This window comes from Seriola aureovittata, chromosome 10 (assembly GCF_021018895.1).
Source record: "Seriola aureovittata isolate HTS-2021-v1 ecotype China chromosome 10, ASM2101889v1, whole genome shotgun sequence".
In the NCBI taxonomy this organism is placed as follows: domain Eukaryota; kingdom Metazoa; phylum Chordata; class Actinopteri; order Carangiformes; family Carangidae; genus Seriola; species Seriola aureovittata.
Window position 1 is genome coordinate 9,203,930 of NC_079373.1, and position 19,791 is coordinate 9,223,720.

At 38.8% G+C, this 19,791-nt stretch overlaps 2 protein-coding genes across 3 annotated transcripts in view; both read left to right on the top strand.

The window, feature by feature from the left end:
• Positions 1-7,962, top strand: part of tasor2 (transcription activation suppressor family member 2) — a 19,633-nt gene extending 11,671 nt beyond the window's left edge. For both annotated transcript variants that reach the window (XM_056386478.1, XM_056386479.1), the window contains exons 17-22: positions 505-4,095; positions 5,217-5,339; positions 5,422-5,575; positions 5,683-5,788; positions 6,502-6,683; positions 6,975-7,962. In XM_056386478.1, coding sequence (XP_056242453.1) covers positions 505-4,095; positions 5,217-5,339; positions 5,422-5,575; positions 5,683-5,788; positions 6,502-6,683; positions 6,975-7,072 — 4,254 coding nt within the window. In that variant the 3' untranslated portion in view covers positions 7,073-7,962. The remainder of the gene's footprint in view (positions 1-504; positions 4,096-5,216; positions 5,340-5,421; positions 5,576-5,682; positions 5,789-6,501; positions 6,684-6,974) is intronic.
• A 4,367-nt stretch (positions 7,963-12,329) lies between these two features.
• taf3 (TAF3 RNA polymerase II, TATA box binding protein (TBP)-associated facto) lies at positions 12,330-19,791 on the top strand. Its single transcript, XM_056387643.1, has 7 exons — positions 12,330-12,700; positions 13,181-13,423; positions 14,049-15,871; positions 15,953-16,035; positions 16,776-17,046; positions 17,351-17,457; positions 18,906-19,791. Exons 1-7 carry the CDS (start codon positions 12,535-12,537, stop codon positions 19,018-19,020), a joined length of 2,808 nt encoding a protein of 935 aa, XP_056243618.1. The 5' UTR covers positions 12,330-12,534; the 3' UTR covers positions 19,021-19,791.

Sequence of the window (19,791 nt, forward strand, 5' to 3'; positions counted from 1 at the left end):
GCTGCAAGTGAGCCCCCCAACCTTCTCTAATGAGCAATCTAAGAATAAGAATGTCAATTATTCTCCCAGTGGTTTGCAATGTATAAACCATATACAAGAAAAAGTGTTTGTATGTTATTTTCCAAGAGCCCATTCAGTGTCCATCATGCCCATACTTGTTCTGCGCTCTGGTAATGTGGATGTTCCCAGATGGATTGCATATATCATATATCATGCACATGTACTGTATGATTGCTACAGGGATTTTGCCAACTGAAAGGGAGGGCATTCATACATCCTGTTTATTGTATTAGGGAGTATGTGATAAGGTACCAACATTTCACCCAACGCAGTTTTCTTGGGTTTGGCATGTGTAGATTGATCCATTGCAAAAAGATCTTGAAAATCATGGCAAATTTTAGTTCTAAATTAGCCAAGAGAAACAGTGGTCACAGCTTTCACTGAATGAGCAACAGTGTTCATAACATGTAATTCTTATATTGTGTCTACTCTTTCTTTTTCCAGTGTTATAAAACATCAGTACACCCCACAGAGATTATTAATGATGTGAACAATGTCAGAAGCATCAAGGAAAATGAGAAAACTTGTAGTCCTTCGCAAAAAGCTGGCTGCTTGGAACATACTGCTATACCATCTTTTAAAGGGGATGGATCATTCATTCCTCAACAAGAAGAGACGAAAAGTGTATCCATTCGGACAGAAAATGTTTGGCCTGCTTCAGGAATTGGCCACATGTCACATGGATGCAACAAAAAGAAGATACATATGAAAGATGGCATTGAAAATTCAGAAATGACAGAGATGAGTTTGGTTCAAAAACATGAAATTGATTCATCTGAATCCATGAGAGACAAAGGGGGAGAGTCCAACAAAGAAGCAGATGAAGTGGTTCATATAGATGAGCATGAAGAAATTGAATACAAAGAAAACTTGGAATTGAAAGAAAACCCTTGCCAAGAAGACGGTATAGAACCTTCTTCAGAAGTGATTGATACAGGTGATGATTCTACAAAGAAAGAACCAGGTGTCATTGGCAATGGAAATTGTTTTGAAAAGGAGAAGCAGTTATCAAGGGAGGAACCTAAAGCAGTCTCACCAAGCAAGGCTGAAAATGTTAATGAAGAAGTGGACTGTCGTACAGAAGATAACTTTGGAAAAGACAATGGACTTGATGAGAAAGACAATTGTGTTCCAGCTGAAGCAGTTGACAGGGATTTGAGTGAAGACCCATCACCTATGATGTGTGACGGCCCTGATTCAGTAAAGAAGGAAGATTGTAGTTGCCAAGCACCATTTGATGAACAACCACCTCAAGCAGACAATGAAGAGGATGCCTGCAATGATTTGCAGTTGAGAAAGCTGCCTGTAAATGGGAGTACACTGACAGATGAACATCCCATTTCAGAAAAAGCTCCTAACACTCCATCTGAAATGGACGTTGTTTGCAATCAACCTGCAGAAAATGATATTTGTTTGGCAGATAAGGTACATTATCAGATGGCAGCATTACCCATATTTGATGAGAGGACTGGTTCATTAGATGTGTCCGGTCTAGCTGGGTCTATCCCCCAGTCCAAAGATGGTTTGGAAACAGGAAGCCAAAACATGGAAATGGCAATCTCTGATTTTGGTCCAAGTAGTGATGAAACAAAATCAGTTGTGGGAATGGAAAAGGATGATAACACAACTCAAGAAGAACCATTTCATGACCTGTTTCATTCACCTCAGAGTGAGGTTCTGAAAAAATGTGAACCAGAAGAGGCATTGACTAAAGAAACAGATCTCGAAATTAACAGAACAAGTGAGGGATTGGAAAAAAGTCATAGTGGGGTTGTAATTCCATTTATTGGACTAGACATCTCAGGAGAGGATATAGTACAACCACAAATCTCACATGAACAAAGCAAGGTTGAAGAAGTTGTTCAAGGCAAGAAAGATATACCATTTATCAGTGAAAATATGCACTCTGACTTGCCCACAGAGGTATGCAATACATCTGAAACATACAGTAAAAAGCAGGGACTGTCTTTTAGCAAAATATCACTTCTTGATGTAAGTGAAACCAACCAGCCAGTAGTCTTAGGAAGTGAGTCTGATGACAGGTGCCCTACACCAACTTTGGATGAGAAGCCATATGAGTGCATACCTTTCCCTAGAAGCAGTACTTCTGCTTTTAGTAGTAGTGAAACCTGCAAAAGCATGACTCAAAATCGCCTTAGCAGAAGCTCAACGCCTATAATGGATGAGATGCCTCTTGAACGAAAACGTTGTCAGTCTATAGTTAACAGTGATCCTAACCCTCATTATGGTCTTCATCCTGATCTCGAACTAAGAACTCTAAGAGTTCTACAAAGTATAGACAAGTTCCTCTTCAAGTCAAACCACACCGACAAGTCCTGCCAGATTGAAAAGGCTGATATAAAAAAACATCTTGATCAAACCCCTAACCTTAACAGCAAGCACATCCCCACTTGCTCAGCCCCAAGCCAAATGTCAGTTGACTTTAAGGACAAGATGATAAGCAATTCAAAGCCAGAGGTCATGTCAGCCTCTACATCACATAAACTGCACAAAGAATCACCTGATCACTGTCTTATATCACCTTTCAAGACTAAATTAGAGGAAGTACTTGGTGTTAAGTTGCAGCTAAAGAAAGCAGACTCACCACTTCCACAAGACTATTTTGAAAGAGCAGATGAATTACAGAAAACCTCTAGAGGGCAAGACTATTGTCATTCATACACATCTGTTCCCGCTACTGAGTGTTTTCAAACCATTACAGCTAATATTGGCCAAGACAGGCATAAAACAACACCACAGTCCTGTCTAAATCATGAACCCCGTTCAAACAGTCAGCGTCCTGTCATGGCTGTAAAACCTTCTAAGAGTGATGAAAGTCAAGCATATTGCATCTCTAAAGATGGACCAATTGAATACGCTCCCAAAAATAAAGAGACTAAACCCCCTGTAGTCACATACACCACACGTACTACCACGCCCTTGGAGAAGAAGACAGAACATTTCAAGGGAAATTCTAGACTAAATGATGTAAAGCAGGAGTCCTGTGAGTTTTCCTCTAGAAGTAGTTTATTGTCAAATGTTATTGACAATAAATCTAGCTTGGATAAAGCTAAGTTTGCCCTTTTAGATCCTTCAAATCAGTACCAAGGAAAGGACATCAAGATTTCGTCATCATCTCTATCCATGCAGTCATTTGAATCAGCAAAAAGTGATGGACACCAAGGTTTCTTGGCATGCAGTACACTTGAGAAAGTTGCGCAAACAACAAGAGAGAACATTAAGATTGATCAGAAAGACTGCTCAGAAGCATCAACATCATTTGTGGATCACAAAGATAGTAGCATGATAGATGACAGTCACATAGGACCTCAAACCTCACTCACATGTACAATCTATAACACCAGTCGGAAGAGATCATGTTCTTTTCTGGAGCAGGTTTCTCAGAGGTGCCTTCAAGAGAATGTCACTCAAGTGTCAATGGAACAGGAGTGCCTCATCTTCTCAGAACAAATGAAACAGCTTTTGAAAAGGAGTAAGAGAGGACCCATCTGCCATCAGGACTCACATGACAAACTGACATTGGATTGTGCTAGTCCTGTCACTGTGCACTTTTCCAGTCTAGAGGAGCAGGAGGATTCACTGGAAATGTTGGATGCACCGTCGCTTATTGGACAAAAAATCAAGGTAGATGTGTCCGAGAGGAAAGGCATGGCAGACTCTGGAGAGGAAGAAAAGACTTTGCATCCTCAAAAATTATCTCCAGGAACAGGTAACATGAAGGAACATGCTGGAGTTTCTGGTGCGACTACAGAATGTGCAAGGTTGTATGAAGCAATTATGGATGACATTTGTGCTGTCAAAAAGGTCCCATCTAGACCTAAGCACTTCAGAATGGACAGAGGTTACGAAAAGACTGAACCAAGTAACCATTTTGATTTCTGTGATCAAATGAAGAGAGAGATGGATGAGAGCTTCCGAAGTAATCTGAATTCAGTGGTGAAGAAATCTTGTAAAACAAAGTACAGATTCTACATATTAGTGACGTCAGATGATGCCCTCTTTGAGGAAACCAAGGTAAGACAAGTTTTCAACAAACTTCTAATGCAAAATTTCTATTAACTATAATTTTCAGTCATGCATTCCTGAAACTATTTATGTGATATGCCAAAATTTATTTTTTTGACAGAGCAATATTCATTCCCTGTACAAAAGGTGCCAATCGCAAGTTGTTGTTTACTCCTTAATGGAAGTGGGAGGTTGTGGTCAGTTTGGATTCATGGCATGGGAAAAATGATAATCTGCAGAACAATTAATTTCTCTGCTCTTCCACAGTAATACTTTCATGAGTTGGTGCTTGATTTGTGCTCACATCAAATTTCCAAAATTTAAGAAGAATGTGGCTTCTTTTCTAGGTCCAGAATAAATAGTTGTTAAGTTAAATAGAATACAGGACTAACACCATGCTCTAATGTGCATGTTTACTTATTTGACAGGATTGTGCATGCAGATTGAGAGAAAAACAGTGTGTTGAGTCATAGTTTGGTGAAAACATGAGTGGAACTGGGTAATGTAGTTAATACATGAGCAACAGGAGTAGGTTGAGAGGTTTCTGTGGTTGTTTTGAACTTTTTACACCTTGAAATCTTCTCAGTGTTGAATTCCATTATCCCCTTTTTACACACGCTGTTCATGGTAGGAATGTTGTGCCTTATTTCTGCCTTGCCATCCTGGCTCTTGTTCCGGCAATAAGCCGGCAGCAGAGGTAGTCACAGAGCTGGACCAAGGTCTGGGTAAAAGGGAGAGCCAGCATGGCAGGCCAGACGCAGATGCTTTTATGTTACACACCACACCAGTGATCCACAAACTCACTGCATGACCTACGACAGACATTTCAGTACATAAGCTTGCAACTTAATATAGTTTATATTATTCAATATAATGTCTTACTTATTGTACCATTATTTGTGGTGTTATCAAGAGGTAAGCAGCCACTGAGTAGACTTTAAGATCATATCAAAGGAACGGATGGAAAAGATGTCATACAGTGTCTCAATAAGCCCTCTGCATATTTGCTGTCCCAAAATATATGATAGCAAGTCACTTCTCTTTTTTCAAAATTTGGTCAAAGTAGTGTAAAACTTACTAGTGAAAAATTGGCTTTTAAGGCTTTGTAATCTCTCCTTTATTTCCAAAAGGCACAGTTAGAGGCAGAGGGCCATACTGCTGTACAGCCATCTGAATTCTTCCTCACTGAGGGTAGTTCTTCGTCCCTACTCATCATCCTCAGGAATGAAGACATTGCAGAGCACATTTGTGAGGTAACGGATCAGCCACTGTAATACAATAGGCGTTTTGCAATGGTTTATCATGAATTAATGACTCTACTCTCTGTTGTCTCAGGTCCCACATTTGCTCGAGCTGAAAAAGTCACCAGGTGTGCAGTTTGCTGGGATTGATGAACCAGATGATGTTGTGAATCTCACCCATCAGGAGCTCTTCATGCGGGGTGGTTTTATAATGTTTGACAGAGCAGCACTGGAGCCCCTTAGTGTCTGTATGTGGACTTTTTATTGTGTGACACCTTGTTATGTGAGCATCTTATAATTCATGCAAGTGTTATTCATGATCTAAACTTTATGTGATTTGTTTTTTTTTATTTAGGCGACATGAAAAAATTCTCAGAAATCTTGCAAGAGCTAAGAAGAACGGGGAAATGGAAATGGATGTTACACTACAGAGACAGTCGCCGACTGAAAGAAAATGCAAGGTAGGGGTCAACTACAAGAATAACGTCTCACTTCCCTATATGGTAGGACACAGCTGTGCTAAATTCACGTCACGTTTCTTCTTTAAAGATGAGACCAAAATTCATAAATCTTCACTTTGTAATAATTAGTCCTTGCGGTGAGAGATTCAAAAGATGCAATGTCTGTCATTAATTTAAACCATTCAGCAAAATCATCATCTTTGTCTGAGTCTATCAATACAGAATAATACTCATTGTTTTTGTATTGAGCCAGCCAGTGCAAGTCAAAAACTTTGTTGTTGGATACACCCTTTGGCAGGAGAGACTTGTCTCCTAATAACCACAGCTGAGGCAATTCTGGCAGTGGCTTATGCAAACAATCTCCAATACTTTTCAGAACAGTCCCATATTAAATAAAAGAAAGTATCTGCTTTGTTTTTACACTTACAAAAGTAGTTATCAATGAAAATTATTTTTTTTAAGTTTGACTGGTGTATAGTAATACCTGTGAATAATTGTCCTGTATAAATTTACCCATCACATGACCATTACCATTGCCAACTGGCATCAGCCACGTTTTCCTATATGTCCTCTTCTATATTTGATTTCAGATTCCAATTTACTTTACAGTGTGTTTGACATAATTTTGCAAAAAAACTGCGCACTTTGTAAAAGCCGGTCTCTTGAAATCTTATCTGCTTGTCTGAATATTATTTTTCTCCTCCCATATTCAGGTTGAGTGCAGAGGCAAAAGAGAAGAAGCACTTCTTAAACTCTTGTCAAGAAACTGGAATACTGGAGGTCTTGCCTTACCACGAGTGTGACCTCATGTCCAGAGATCAACCTGACTATCTCACATGTTTGGTTCACTTGCAGGTCCAGAATATATCTTCCCGTTACCCTATTTTTATAACTGGTGAGATCCTCATGCACTAATATATTTACCTTGACATTCAGTGAGTCACATGACATTGTCGTTTTATTTTGACGTCTTTGTTTGCAAGGTTTTATAAACATCTCTAACATTATATTAAGAGTGAACACTTTCAGTGTTTCAGTGCCACAAAACCGATCATGTTTATACATAACATAAAACATAAAACATAAAATAAAATCCCCAAAGGAGTTTTTGCATGTGTCAGAGTTAACTTGTATTTTTGTTTTCTTGTAGTACAAAAGGTATAATGTGTTTTTCTTGTTATTACAGATATGGCAACAGACAGCGCATTTGGGAGAAATGGAATTTTAACAATGACTTTGAACTCTTTCCTGACAAATTCTCCAAGCAAAACATTTACAGTCTGACCTCAAAAAGTCCCATGGATGACTTCAAGTACACAGATTTCAAAAACTCACTGGATGTGAGAAAAAACAAGAAAAACCAACACGAGTAATGTTGATTTCAAACATACTACATTTATTATTATACTTAATATCATAATTTATTATCTTACTTAATTTGAAAACTCATTTATCATTCAGTTAATGGATAGAGTGACAATAATGCCAAAATACTGGCAAGTGTGCTGTACATACTGTATAGACTTTGTATTGTATTTTTGCTGTAAATTATATTGTAAACTTGTTAAATAGTGTGATTTTTTATGTGGTATATATTTTGTGTTTAGCTGATAACTCTGACTTTATACAACTGCAGCACAATCATTACTAGTTTTTGTTTGATGATGACGTTTTTGGGGTCAAAAGATTCACAAATATTTTTTTTTAAACTTTGCTGCTGTGCTTTGTCCAGCCCTTGCAACAAAGCTTGTGTTACATATTTAAAATTACTACTATACACTATTAAGGTTGCTGACAGTGATTCTTAACTTTTGTTGGAGCACAACAATTAAACATTATTACTAAATGCTGAATATGTTTAGTTTTGTTGGCATAATTCTGTGCAGCACAGCTGAGAATAAAGAGATGTCTTACAATATTTTGCTTTAAAAGAATCAATGCTGGATGCTGGAATCTGCACTCTGATCCTGGCCACTCACAGCACACTCTGTGTTCACACTTTCAGCATCCTTGCTGCAAGACCCACAACATTGTAAAGAAATTGTCTCAGATGACTAAAGAACTATCTTTACTCAACCAAATAAAATTAAAATAGAAATCTGGATTTAGTTTTGGCAAGGAAGATCAAGTTCAGCTTTATCAGAATAAAATGCCTCAAAATTTTGGTTTCTCTACACAGTGGCATTTCTTTTGTTATGGATTTGCTCCTGTACTTCATCCAAGTGCTGTTAAAAGTTAAAACTATCAGTGGAAGAGAATGAAAACTGAAATGTGCAAGGTTTAAACGTGATTTAGCTTTTAGTCAACGGAATAAATTTTATTTTATTTTGAGAATGTGATCATACGGCGTGTTCTTCACAGGAGACAACCACTCACACCCTACTCCTACGCTGTCAGTAATGTTTACTGCATTTCTGAGCAGCTCAGTTTGAACCTGGCAGTGGCCTAACAATGGCTACATTAGATAAAGATGAGGCTGAAGATTCTTCACCAGAGCACCCATGGCCTTATCTCAAGTCCATGTTTGAAGTTTTGTGGCTGACACAGTGTTAGTGGTTGTGTTAATGAGAACTCTTACTCTCAGTACTGACGAGGTTTCGTTTTTATTTTGCCCGCCCTCCGTCTCCGCAGGTTGACAGGATTGGTTCCTTAGTCATATGATGAATGAAACTCTGGCTGTCTGAATCTGTTTTTGAGACACTGTCATTGGTTCTCAGCAGTTCCAAGGTGGAAATACTTGTTTAATGCTTATTTCGATCATGATATGTCTTGTATTATATAAAAAACTCTAAGTATCTATTGTACCTTCAAAATATGATGGAAAGCCATGGATTTGAAAGTCCTGGACAGGATTCATCCAGTGTTACAGTTAGAATATAGATTTTAATATTTAATTGTTTTCAGGTTGTCTGTCCGTCCATCCCATTCCCATGAACATGATATCTTAGTAACAGTTTGAGGGAATTTCTTAAAATTTGGCACAAACATTCACTCGGACTTGAGCATGAACTGATTAGATTTTGGTGGTCAAGGTCAAGGTGACCTCATAAAACGTGGTTTTGGCCAAGTGAACGCTTTATCTCAGTAACGCCTTGAAGAGATCCCTTCAAATTAGGCACAAAAGTCCATTTGGACTCGATGATGAACTAATCAGATTTGGTGAAAGGTCAGGCTCACTGTCAGCCAGGAGAGGGCCTCAATGAGAACAATCTCTTTAAAAGGAGTATCCCGGCCACAACTGCAGCCATACAGAACACAAAGGTTACAAAATATTTCATGAATGAGGAAAAATTAGAAGAGCAGATATGATCATAAGGCTGGTGTGAAATTGATCAAAGTATATCATTAAGAAGAATATACAAACAAACATGCATTTATATAAAATTTATTAAGATAAATTGGGTTCTGTAAACAGACTGTTGAACACAATGCAGGGTCAAATATATTTGAAGGGGTTCATTCACAGCTGACCAGCTGGTTGGATTACTTCGACCCAGCTGCTGGTTTATTCATTTTCCCTCTCAGCTATTGTTGAACAGTGGGCAGGATTTTATGGTAGGTTAATATTAAGTGGCAGTAGCATTAGCTGCTAATTCTGGCCATCACAAATTTAATATTGTTATGAAAAGAAACACTGACAGTTCAGTTGCATTACGTTTCTATCTAATATTAAGATGGCATTAGAAAGAAAATCTCTCCCTGGGTGCTGAATTGGCTGTTAAACATCAAACCTGATTCCTGAGTAAATCAAAACTTTTCACTAGCTTTAGTGCTAAGTTTGACCTCCAAAAATCTAATGTGCAGGGAAAATGAAAAAAAGTCTGGCAACTAAGCTGCTAGCTACTAACTTTGGCCTCCACAAATCTAATGTTTAGATTAAATAAAAACTGTTATTAACATTTGGTCAAGATTCTAATGAGAAAATAAGATGAAAAACACTGTTACATTAGCTGCTAATTTTGGCCATTAACTATACATAACTATATAACTATATTAACTATATTAACCATACTTTTCCTATTAAGAAGAAACCTTTTCAATACTTTTAGCTGCTACGTTTGGCTTCCATCTAATGTTGAGTCATGGTAACATTAGCTGCTAATTCTGCCCATTACAATTTCAATATATATGTGAAAACAGTGGCAGTTACTTTACCCACCAAAAAGTTATGGTAAGGTCAAATGTCAATAACTGCTAACTTTGGACACCACAGATATAATGTTTTGATAAAATATAATTAACATTAGCTGTTGATTTTAGTGACCATGTATCAATCTAATATGATGATGAAAAAAAATCTAAATCTTTCAATAACAAAAAAGGCCTCATAGCTGCAAGTCAGTGAATTAAAGTGCTAAAACTTTAATTACTTATTTTTGGTTATTGATGTAAATGTATAATTGCCTACAAATATAAAAAATGCAGTGTTGATATTTTATATTAATTAGCTGACAGGAAAGGAAAAACTGCTGTGACGATTCAGATTAGTCCGATAAGTCAATCACTAACACATTTCTAATAAAGATGTGTGTCGGTCTGATAAGTTTTTAGACTGATAAGACTGATATATGTGGCTTTCAAAAGGCTGATGGACGCATTTGAGTGTAAAGTCTCTGAATGGAAACATTTTTCAAAAACATCGCTACCTCAGCTTCATGCAGAATGCAGGGAAAAGTGGACAGGGAGCTTGACACACTTTGCCCCTACTGCTGGCATGAGGCTAATAAGAAAATATTCAGACCCTTCTCATTTCTTTTACATTACCCCAAATTCTGATTTTTACTAAATTAAAATTTTTGAAATTTTTGCAAACTGAAAACTGAAACTGGTATTGAGTGTAGATTGATGAGGGGAAAATTAATTGAAACTATTTTAGCATAAGATTGGAACATAACAAATTTGACCGAGTACTGCCTAAATGCATTGTATATCGAACTGATTGGTCTGTCAAATGGATATGGACCCTCTTAGTATTCTTTCCTAACATGGTGCTTCCTGCAAGCCCATATCATTTCTTCAAACACTGTTGTTCTATTTACATTTGTTTACCATGTTGTCAGAATTGATCATTATTCATCATTTAAATAAGACAAAAAAACTGTATACTGTAACTGTTATGAAAAGGCAAACAAAAAAACTGTAAGCAAAATATAAAATCTAAGGGAGAAACAAGACAATTGAAATCAGTCGTCCTGTTTTGATTATGTGACATGATCAGGCTTTTTTCATTCTTGGATCCTTCTTTGCTTTCATTGTTCATTTTTTTTTTTGTTTTGTTCATTTCACTGACCAGGTTGGCTCAAATGAGGTTAAATGGTAAAACCCACCACTTGGGTCAAACCAACCCATACCCAGCAGCAGGGTTAAGGTTGGGTTATTTTTCAGCCCAGCAGTTTTTTGAGTTTAGCCCAGTATTTCAGAAATATGTTCCCCATAAAATGATATAATTCTGTTAACTTTAATTGAAATTCTTCAAGAGGACATCAAAACAAAGACTTAAGGCCTGTGAAAGTTTTCTCAATTGCTTGTCACTGAAAATCATGAGGCTGGATTTAAAAAAAAAAAAGTTGTAACAGGTCCTCATGCTCCATCTTGTGGCCCTGGTCTTGCAGAGAGACCCTGTTGCAAAATCTACTTTTAAGATTTTAAATGTTTTAGTTTGTATTGACTTAATTTGTTACAAAGTTGTCTTTTATTGAATTGCTCAAATTGCTGTGTGTCAAGTATCACACTTAGAAAATATCAGCATATTATTCCTTCATAGAAGTAGGGCTGTAACCAATATTGATTATTATTGTGTAGATGACAATTATTTTCTTAAATAACTGAATGATTGTTCAGTTAATGTGGGAATAGTGTAATGCCTATAATACTATTAAATCCTGAGGCCCAAGTTAACATATTTAAATTGCTTCTGTTGGTCTTGCCAACAATTAACAACATTAAAATTTTGAGTTTACCATTATTTAAAAAACAGAAAACAAGTAAATATTCTCATGTGGGAAGCTAGTTTCGGTGAATTTTTGGCCATTTCTGCATAAAAAATACTTAAGAGATTGATCAGTTATCACTTGTTGCCATGCCAGCTCTCGAGCACTGGTTGGTTTGTGAGAGCCAGAGGAAATACTCAAACCGCCATGTGTAATGAGGGTCTAAAGGAGCCCAACAACACTTTAATGCTGCGGGTCCCCTCGCGAGGTCAGACTGAGTGGTCTGAGTCACAAACCGTTGACCTTAGGTTTTCTCCAGTTTTAACGTGACTCAGCGGATGCTGAACGAAATCCGAAACCGATTGTCGGTGTATTCTGTTAAGTTCAGATGTGTTCCCGGGTAAATGAATAGCAACTCGTTAGGAGACAAGTCTTTTCAGCCGTAACTACAGCGGACATCTTACCGGTTCAACAGAAAACCTGCCGCAGTCTACGCCACATGTAGCTACATTCAACGGTCGAACAGTTTTCCTGCGCATTGTCAGGCGGTGATGAGCTGCGTGAATACAACAGAACAGTGTAGGCTGACGCTGACCTTTGCGCATGTGCGATCTAGATTTCGGGGATGGGTCTATCGATGGAATCAAGATGGCGACTCTGGCAAAAGCGCCAATATATTTACTGAAGTAGATGTCCAAAATTAACCGCAGGAGCGGGGTTTTTCAAGCCCCTTGCGGGTTCCGTGAAACATGAAGACCGGGAACATGTTTTGGAAGAGGAATTGACTGGGAGTAATACCGTAACAAAGTCAGCGAGATGTGCGAGAGCTATGCCCGCTCGCTGCTGCGTGTGTCGGTGGCGCAGATCTGCCAGGCTCTGGGCTGGGATGCGGTTCAGCTCACTGCGTGCGACCTGCTGTCCGATGTGCTGCATCGATATATCCAGCAGTTGGCCAGGGTTTGCCATCGGTACTCTGAGCTCTGTAAGTGCTTCATTTATCATCCCGATTACTTTTTAACCCATAAGCCTGAAGTAGTCGTTGTTGTTGACTGGTTCTGTAGCTGGCGCCCCCTAGCAAAGGTTGATGTGTCAAAAAGTACAGTAGCTACAGAGCTAAGCGGCTTCCATGTGATGTTTTACTATGGCTATGGTGCTTTCCAGTTGTGGTAAACACACTGCGAGTAGCTGCTACCACATGCATTAGTTAGTTGAGTGCTATATTATCTGTAAGTGAGTCAGTATCAATGTAAAACCTGTTGAGCATTACTACTTGCTACTTGCTTTAGCTTGGATGTCAACATCAGTCAGGGCACCTCCTTGTATGTGCAGCGCAAGCAGTAGTGTGTAGTCAAACCTTTGTCCCAGGTTATTATCAGCCTTAATAATTAGTGTCATTTAGTGAACAAGAGGCATGCAGAGTGTGTGCTGAGGTTTAATTGCTTGTTTTGATGCTGCATTTCAGATGGAAGAACAGATCCAGTCCTGGATGATGTCAGCCAGGCCTTCAGGCTGCTGGGTGTGAGTCTGAGTGAACTGGAGGACTATGTCCACAACCTGGAGCCTGTGGCCTTCGCTCATCAAACACCACTCTTTCCTGTGAGCAAAAACAATGTCCTGCAATTTCCCCAGCCTGGAGCCAGGGATGCAGAGGAAAGAAAGGACCACATTCCAGATTACATGCCACCCTTGGTCTCTTTACAAGAAGGTCAGTAAATAAATGGCTATATTCACATATCTCTGTTGTGTATTTGGTGTTTTCTATAGGTTAAGAGTTTGTTTGTGATCATCAACATGTTTTTAGCAAAACCATAGTCTATAGGCTTTACAGAATACAAATATCCATTCAGTTTCCCAGTATTATGTAGATCAAGCTAAGACTTAATGTGGTCCAATACAACAGTCCTGCAATTTATCCTATGTTCAGGATCACTATAATATTCTCTTTTGGTTGTTTTCAATAGTTTGTCTCCTACATATATATCAATGAAGGTGGACCTAATATTAGAAACAACTCTCAGCATAATTCAATATAATTCGGTTGCAGCACAAACTACATTCTTCATAACCACCACAAAGTTTAATCAACAGCTGCCTAAAACAGTTTCAATAAAAACTGTACATCATGGCCTTGATGAAAGAAAAATTGTATTAGACTGCATTAGTTTCAGCTAACTTGGAAACTGACTGAGCATATAAAACCACATATTTGGGTTGGGGCTAATCAGTTTGGATGGGCCTCTTTAATAACAAGGAGGTACTGTGTTTGTGAAAATTCTTGGAGATTAATTGAAAACAGTGCTCAACTCATTATTTGTCTCTTTTCACTGTAGAAGAGGAGGAGGAGGAGGTCCTTGCTGACATGGGAACCTCAGCTGAAGCTATGCAGGTGGCACTGGAAGAGGATGAGGAGGAAATTGAAGAAGATGAGACGGTCAATGATGAGAACCACCCACTGAAGAGGCACTTAGACAGCCCTGATGCAGCTGTTGGTATGATGCCTACCTCCAAGAGACCACGCATGTACCCAGGCCTCAGTCCAGAATGGGGGGTTGAGCCCAGGGAACCCCTTACTTCTCTCAACCCACAACGTGTTCCCCCGGGCATGCTGCCTTCTCACGATAGCCTTGACCCCCTGTCTCCTGAAACACCTCCTGGAGCCCTGCCTTCCTTCAGACCTCAGCCGGTAGTACCAAAACACTCTGATCAAAAGGGCCTCACCACTCCAGGAAGGAAGCCTAAGGTCTCATCCCCTGGCAGACAACGGACTAAGTCCCCGAAAGGGGTCATTCCTCTTCCAGTTGGTGGCAGTCCCATCCATTCTCCAAAACCGTCTAAGGAAAGGAAGAAATCTCCAGGCAGGACAAAGAGTCCTAAAAGCCCCAAGAGTCCAAAGATGGGTTCGGTCAAAGCATCTCAACCGCCGAGCAAGACAGATAGTGTACATAAGCTACCACTGTCTGCGCTGAGTGAGAGGATGGGCAAAGAGAATATCCATATGCGTCAGAACATAGAGGACAGGGAGTTAGCCGAGGGCCCCTTCAAGAAACTAGAGCCTGATAATACAGCTATCGATGACTCCATTGATGCTGTGATTGCCAGAGCATGTGCTGAGAGGGAGCCAGATCCTTTTGCTTTCTCATCTGGCTCTGATTCAGATAGCAATGGATTCTCCAGCCCCAGGAGACTGACCATTATGGAGCCATCTACGCCTAAAGTCCCAATTGGGGCCAGCAACTCTGTAAAAGACACATCAACACCACTTCACCTACAGGCACACGCAGGCCTAGGAAACTGGACTATGGATGATTCAATCAATGAGGTGATTCGAAAGGTCAACCAGGGGGGTCCTTCTGCACCCCTACCAAACCAAGGAGAGTATGTCTCATCAGGATCAGCCTCACCACCTACTCCTGAACCTCTGCTCAAGGTGTTTGAGGAGAAGAATAAGATTGTGACATCTTTAGATGTCAAGAAAAAGCTGAAGAAGGAGCTCAAAACTAAAATGAAGAAGAAGGAGAAAGACAAGCCGAAAGACAAAGACCGGGAAAAGGACAAGAGCAAGATAAAAGAAAAGAATAAGGATAAGAACAGGGATAAAAACAAGGAATTTTCCAAGGATATTAAGATGCCGTGGAAGGAGTTTGGATTGAAGGATGATGAGCACTTTGTTCAGCGAGACTTTACCCTGCCTGAGGGCTCCATCAAGATTAAATCCAGAGATGGAGATGTCCCCAAGAAGGAGAAGGAAAAACACAAAGACAAAAAGAAAGATAAAGAAAAAAGTAAAAAGGATAAAGATAAGAGAGAGAAGGGTAAAGACAGAAACAAGGACGAGAGGCAGAAACAATCTGCGTTAGCCCCCTTTGCTCTGGGTGAAGTCCCACCACTGTTTAGCCCTGCTGCCTGCCTGCGCATACCCTCCATGCTTCCTCCTTTGGCCCCAATCCTCCAGGATAAAGAAATAAAGAGTAAAGAGAAGGACAAGAAGAAAGACAAGAAGGAGAAGAAGAAGAAGAAAGATAAGGAGAAGGATAAGGAGCGAGAGAAAGCCAAAGAAAAGGAGAGGGAGAAAGAAGAGAAGAGGAAAGAAAAGGAGCGGGAAAAGGAGAAACGGGAAAAGGAGAAAGAAAAAGAGAGAATTCGATTGGAGAAGGTAACTTTTTTGTTCTGGTTATCATTACGTGTCAGTGTGAGTTTGTCACTTAGATTGACCTTTTCCTTCCTGCTTCCTCAGGTAAAAGTAGAAACTCCAGCTGCTCTACCATCTCCAGTCATCCCCAGACTGACGCTCAGGGTGGGAGCAGGCCAGGACAAAATGTAAGCAGTGAACAAATGTTTCAAGTGATAATGTTATTTCTTCCATCACCTCTTGGCATGTTGCATGAGGTTCTCCTTTTCTTGCATTATTAAAAGCTGAAAGGAAGATTTACTATGACATTACTGCCCTTGGGTTGTGCATCTCAACTTTGGTTTAATCTGCAATGTGTCTGTTGCATTATTACAATATTATATTTTTTATTATTATTATTATTATTATTATTAAAGCAGTATTGAACACTGTCAAGTACCTAAAGCTTACAATTAATGTGTGATCAGAATTATAGTCCTATTATAGGTTACTTATTTTCTGATAATATAGTTCCTGATTTAAATCAAAATGTTGCCACTTTTATATATTTCAATTATGCAAAGGTCTTGTGCATAACATCTGAAACATTTGACTTCTTTGTTACATGAAAAAAACAGTTTTGTAGGAAAATCCATGTTTATATTACTCAAAGTATTTGAAAAAAAAGTATTGGTATCTACTGAAACTCGGATATGATATATTCCAAATGTGTAACCTGTGTTTAATCGGGTAAGTCCCACTGAAATTGAAATTGAAATCTAATTTTCAAGGGAATAATAAGTCAAGACACTGAAGAAAAATAGTATACACTAGAATATATTTTTAAAGAAACACGATACAAAGCAGAACTTTAATTAAAATCGAATGTAAATGATTGTGTTATACTGTATGTTCATACTGACTTGTATTTGTCTCTGTCTTTCACCAGTGTTATCAGCAAGGTGGTTCCAAATTCAGAGCCCAAGACGCCAGCACCCAAGGCCCCCGCTGCCAAGTCTGGACCCGGGAATCGCCCTCGGACGCCTCCACCTCCCCCAATACTCTCCCCAGTTGTACCTCCTCTGCCCCCACCTGCGCCTCCAGTTCCATTAGCTCCCGCCCCGTCATCTTTGCTCTCCCTGGCCCCTATGCTCTCTCCCGCTGCTTCCCTCAAACCACCAGTGCGCAGCGTAGTCACTGAGACTGTCAGTACTTACGTGGTGAGTGCTCGTACTCTAGACCTTTGTTGTCTGATTATTGGTGACTATGACAACAGTATTTACATAAAGGGTGGTTCATCTTCAAGCAAAAAATATATATATTTGTAGTGTGATTCAGCTTTAACAGGTTTTCTTTAGTCGACGTGACCAGTAAAGCAATTACACTTAAGACTTAAAAGACTACATGGTTATTCATGTACTTTTTTGCCCCTTTATGCACAAATCTGCAATGTTTCTGTAGTAACGACTGTGTCATTAAGCAGTGTGTTGGTAATGCTTTTTTTATTGTCTGTATCTACCCAAGATTCGAGATGAATGGGGAAACCAGATCTGGATTTGTCCTGGATGCAACAAACCTGATGATGGCAGTCCCATGATAGGATGTGACGATTGTGATGATTGGTATCATTGGTAAGAGACTTGTATCTTTCTTTTCTTTTCTGACCTATTAACCCACTTTGTGTGCGATATTGTGCTTTTATGTAACATTGTAGTTTTGCATAAGGGACAGTTTACATGCAGTTGTTACCATTAATTACATCCTAAATGAACTTTTTTGTGTTTGTCTGTTGGTGAAAGTCTGAGATGTAACGTACACAAAATTCACTTTTGTGTACATACCTCGGTTTTCTATTATGGGGTCACAGTTTCTACATTCTCTGTACAGCAGGGGAAACAAAAGTAAGACAGAATAAAACATTTTTATGAATTATTTTGAAAACTGAACTTTTAAATGGCAGTTCACTGACATAATTATAACAGTTAGACAACTGAAATGTTGTAATGCTCCATCCTTATTACAAAAGACTGTAATGTGCATGTGTGCAAATGTAAAGTTGATGAAAAAGATGTCCATTAAGATGAGCTCGTCATATTCATGATTAAGGAATACAATTTCTTTTTTTTTTTTTTAACATGCACTTCAACAGTTTTTACTTTGTTATACTCAGTCAATACTCTATTCACTTTATTCTCAAGTTTGACACATTTACTCTCTGTAGCCCTGGAGGATCAGCACTGAGTGTGCAGGGGTAGTGGATATTTCCTGGATGATGGCAGCTTGCCTTTCAAGCTACTATGTAAAGAAACATTACAGTGTGGGTCAAGCTCTGTAACATACGAATTTCAGTGATGTCGTTCAACATGTTTGGCCATTTTTATTCAGGGACTTAACATCATCAAACTTCAATTTATCAGGTTGCCAGTTGCCTTAGTGTCTGTTCCACTGTCATTGTGTCTTACTGAGAAACTGTAATACTTCAAAACGATAAATCTAAATGGTTTGTCCTTCAGACAACAGCTGTCTCACTGCCAAAGCTGTACAGGTGGAACTCTTTCACTTCAGAAATGTTCCACACTTGTGAAAACATATACTTAATTTGACAGAACAAAGCTCGTTTGTATATTTATAAAATTCACACAATAAATAAAGCCACACAAACCAATACATACACATATTACAACAGAAAATTTAAGAATAAAAAAAATAATACTTAACAGAAATGGTTGGGTAACTTGGCTTCCAAGTAATGCATGAAGCATGCCCATATTTTTGGGAATATTTGTTGGTGACTTTTAATGACTTACTCCAGCTTTTCCATGGCCAGGCAACTTGAAAGTCTCTTCAGCCTTTGATCAACACTCTGTGCTTCAGTTTTTTCCATTTAAGACCAAGTGTTAAGTAATAATTTCTTTGACAGGCCATACTAAAGTGAAGAAAGTCTCATACCCAACTGAATGTCCTGCAGTGTTTTATGACTAATACCTGTGGTGTTTCACCCCTAGTAGAAATGTAAAAATAGTTTCTTCCTCAGTATCTTTTCACTAAGCTGAACTCTCTTCTTCTCTTGTCTGCTCAGGCCTTGTGTTGGGATCCTTACAGCGCCTCCAGAGGACCAGCAGTGGTTCTGTGTTAAATGTTCCAGCAAGAAGAAGGACAAAAAACACAAGAAAAGGAAACACAAAGTGCATTGAGACTATGCAAAAAGCACATATTTTGGACTTTTTTGGACTAAAAGCCATCGCTGAACACTCGTGGCACTGCTGTAAAATAAAAAAGAAAGTTTAAAATTGTGGCTGATTCTAACTTCTAATGATTTTTTAAATGATGTCAGCCATGATGCATTGTGACTTGGTAAGAAAAAAGGCTTTAACCAGCACATATCCAGCCTTAGTTCTCATGTGAGCTCTGTGGTATTCCCTCATTCACCTGTAAATCGTTTGCTTGTTTTGGATGTCCAGTCGCACGAAATCATGAAAGTTATGTTTGTATAAGGAGACTATGACAACGACCATGACAGATCAGAGCTAACAACAAGGCAGAACCAGACAACAACTAATATCCATTGTCTTTATTTCTGTTTTCTTCACGTTACCACAAAAGGAACAACCTCAAAGTCAAACATTTCCCCAGTTTTCTGCAGTAACATTGAAATGTCATGTATATAATGATGATGGCATCAGGCGTGTATAAATGTGTAAATACCAACTTCCAAGCCAAGTGCATTTTGTTCTTAGGATTCTCACTTGTTAAATCCATTTTCAGATATTGGTTTTTAACTCGAATTATTTTCTGTAATTTCTGTACATTTTTTAAATTTAAAGTTTGTATTTTTATTTTTTCTTCATATGGATTTGTCCTGGAGTTATACTGTAGCTGTGCTTGTAATGTAATTCATTTCGCTGATATTTCAATATTAAAGATGAACAGTCTGTGTATTCACAGACTTTAAGACGTAAATCTCA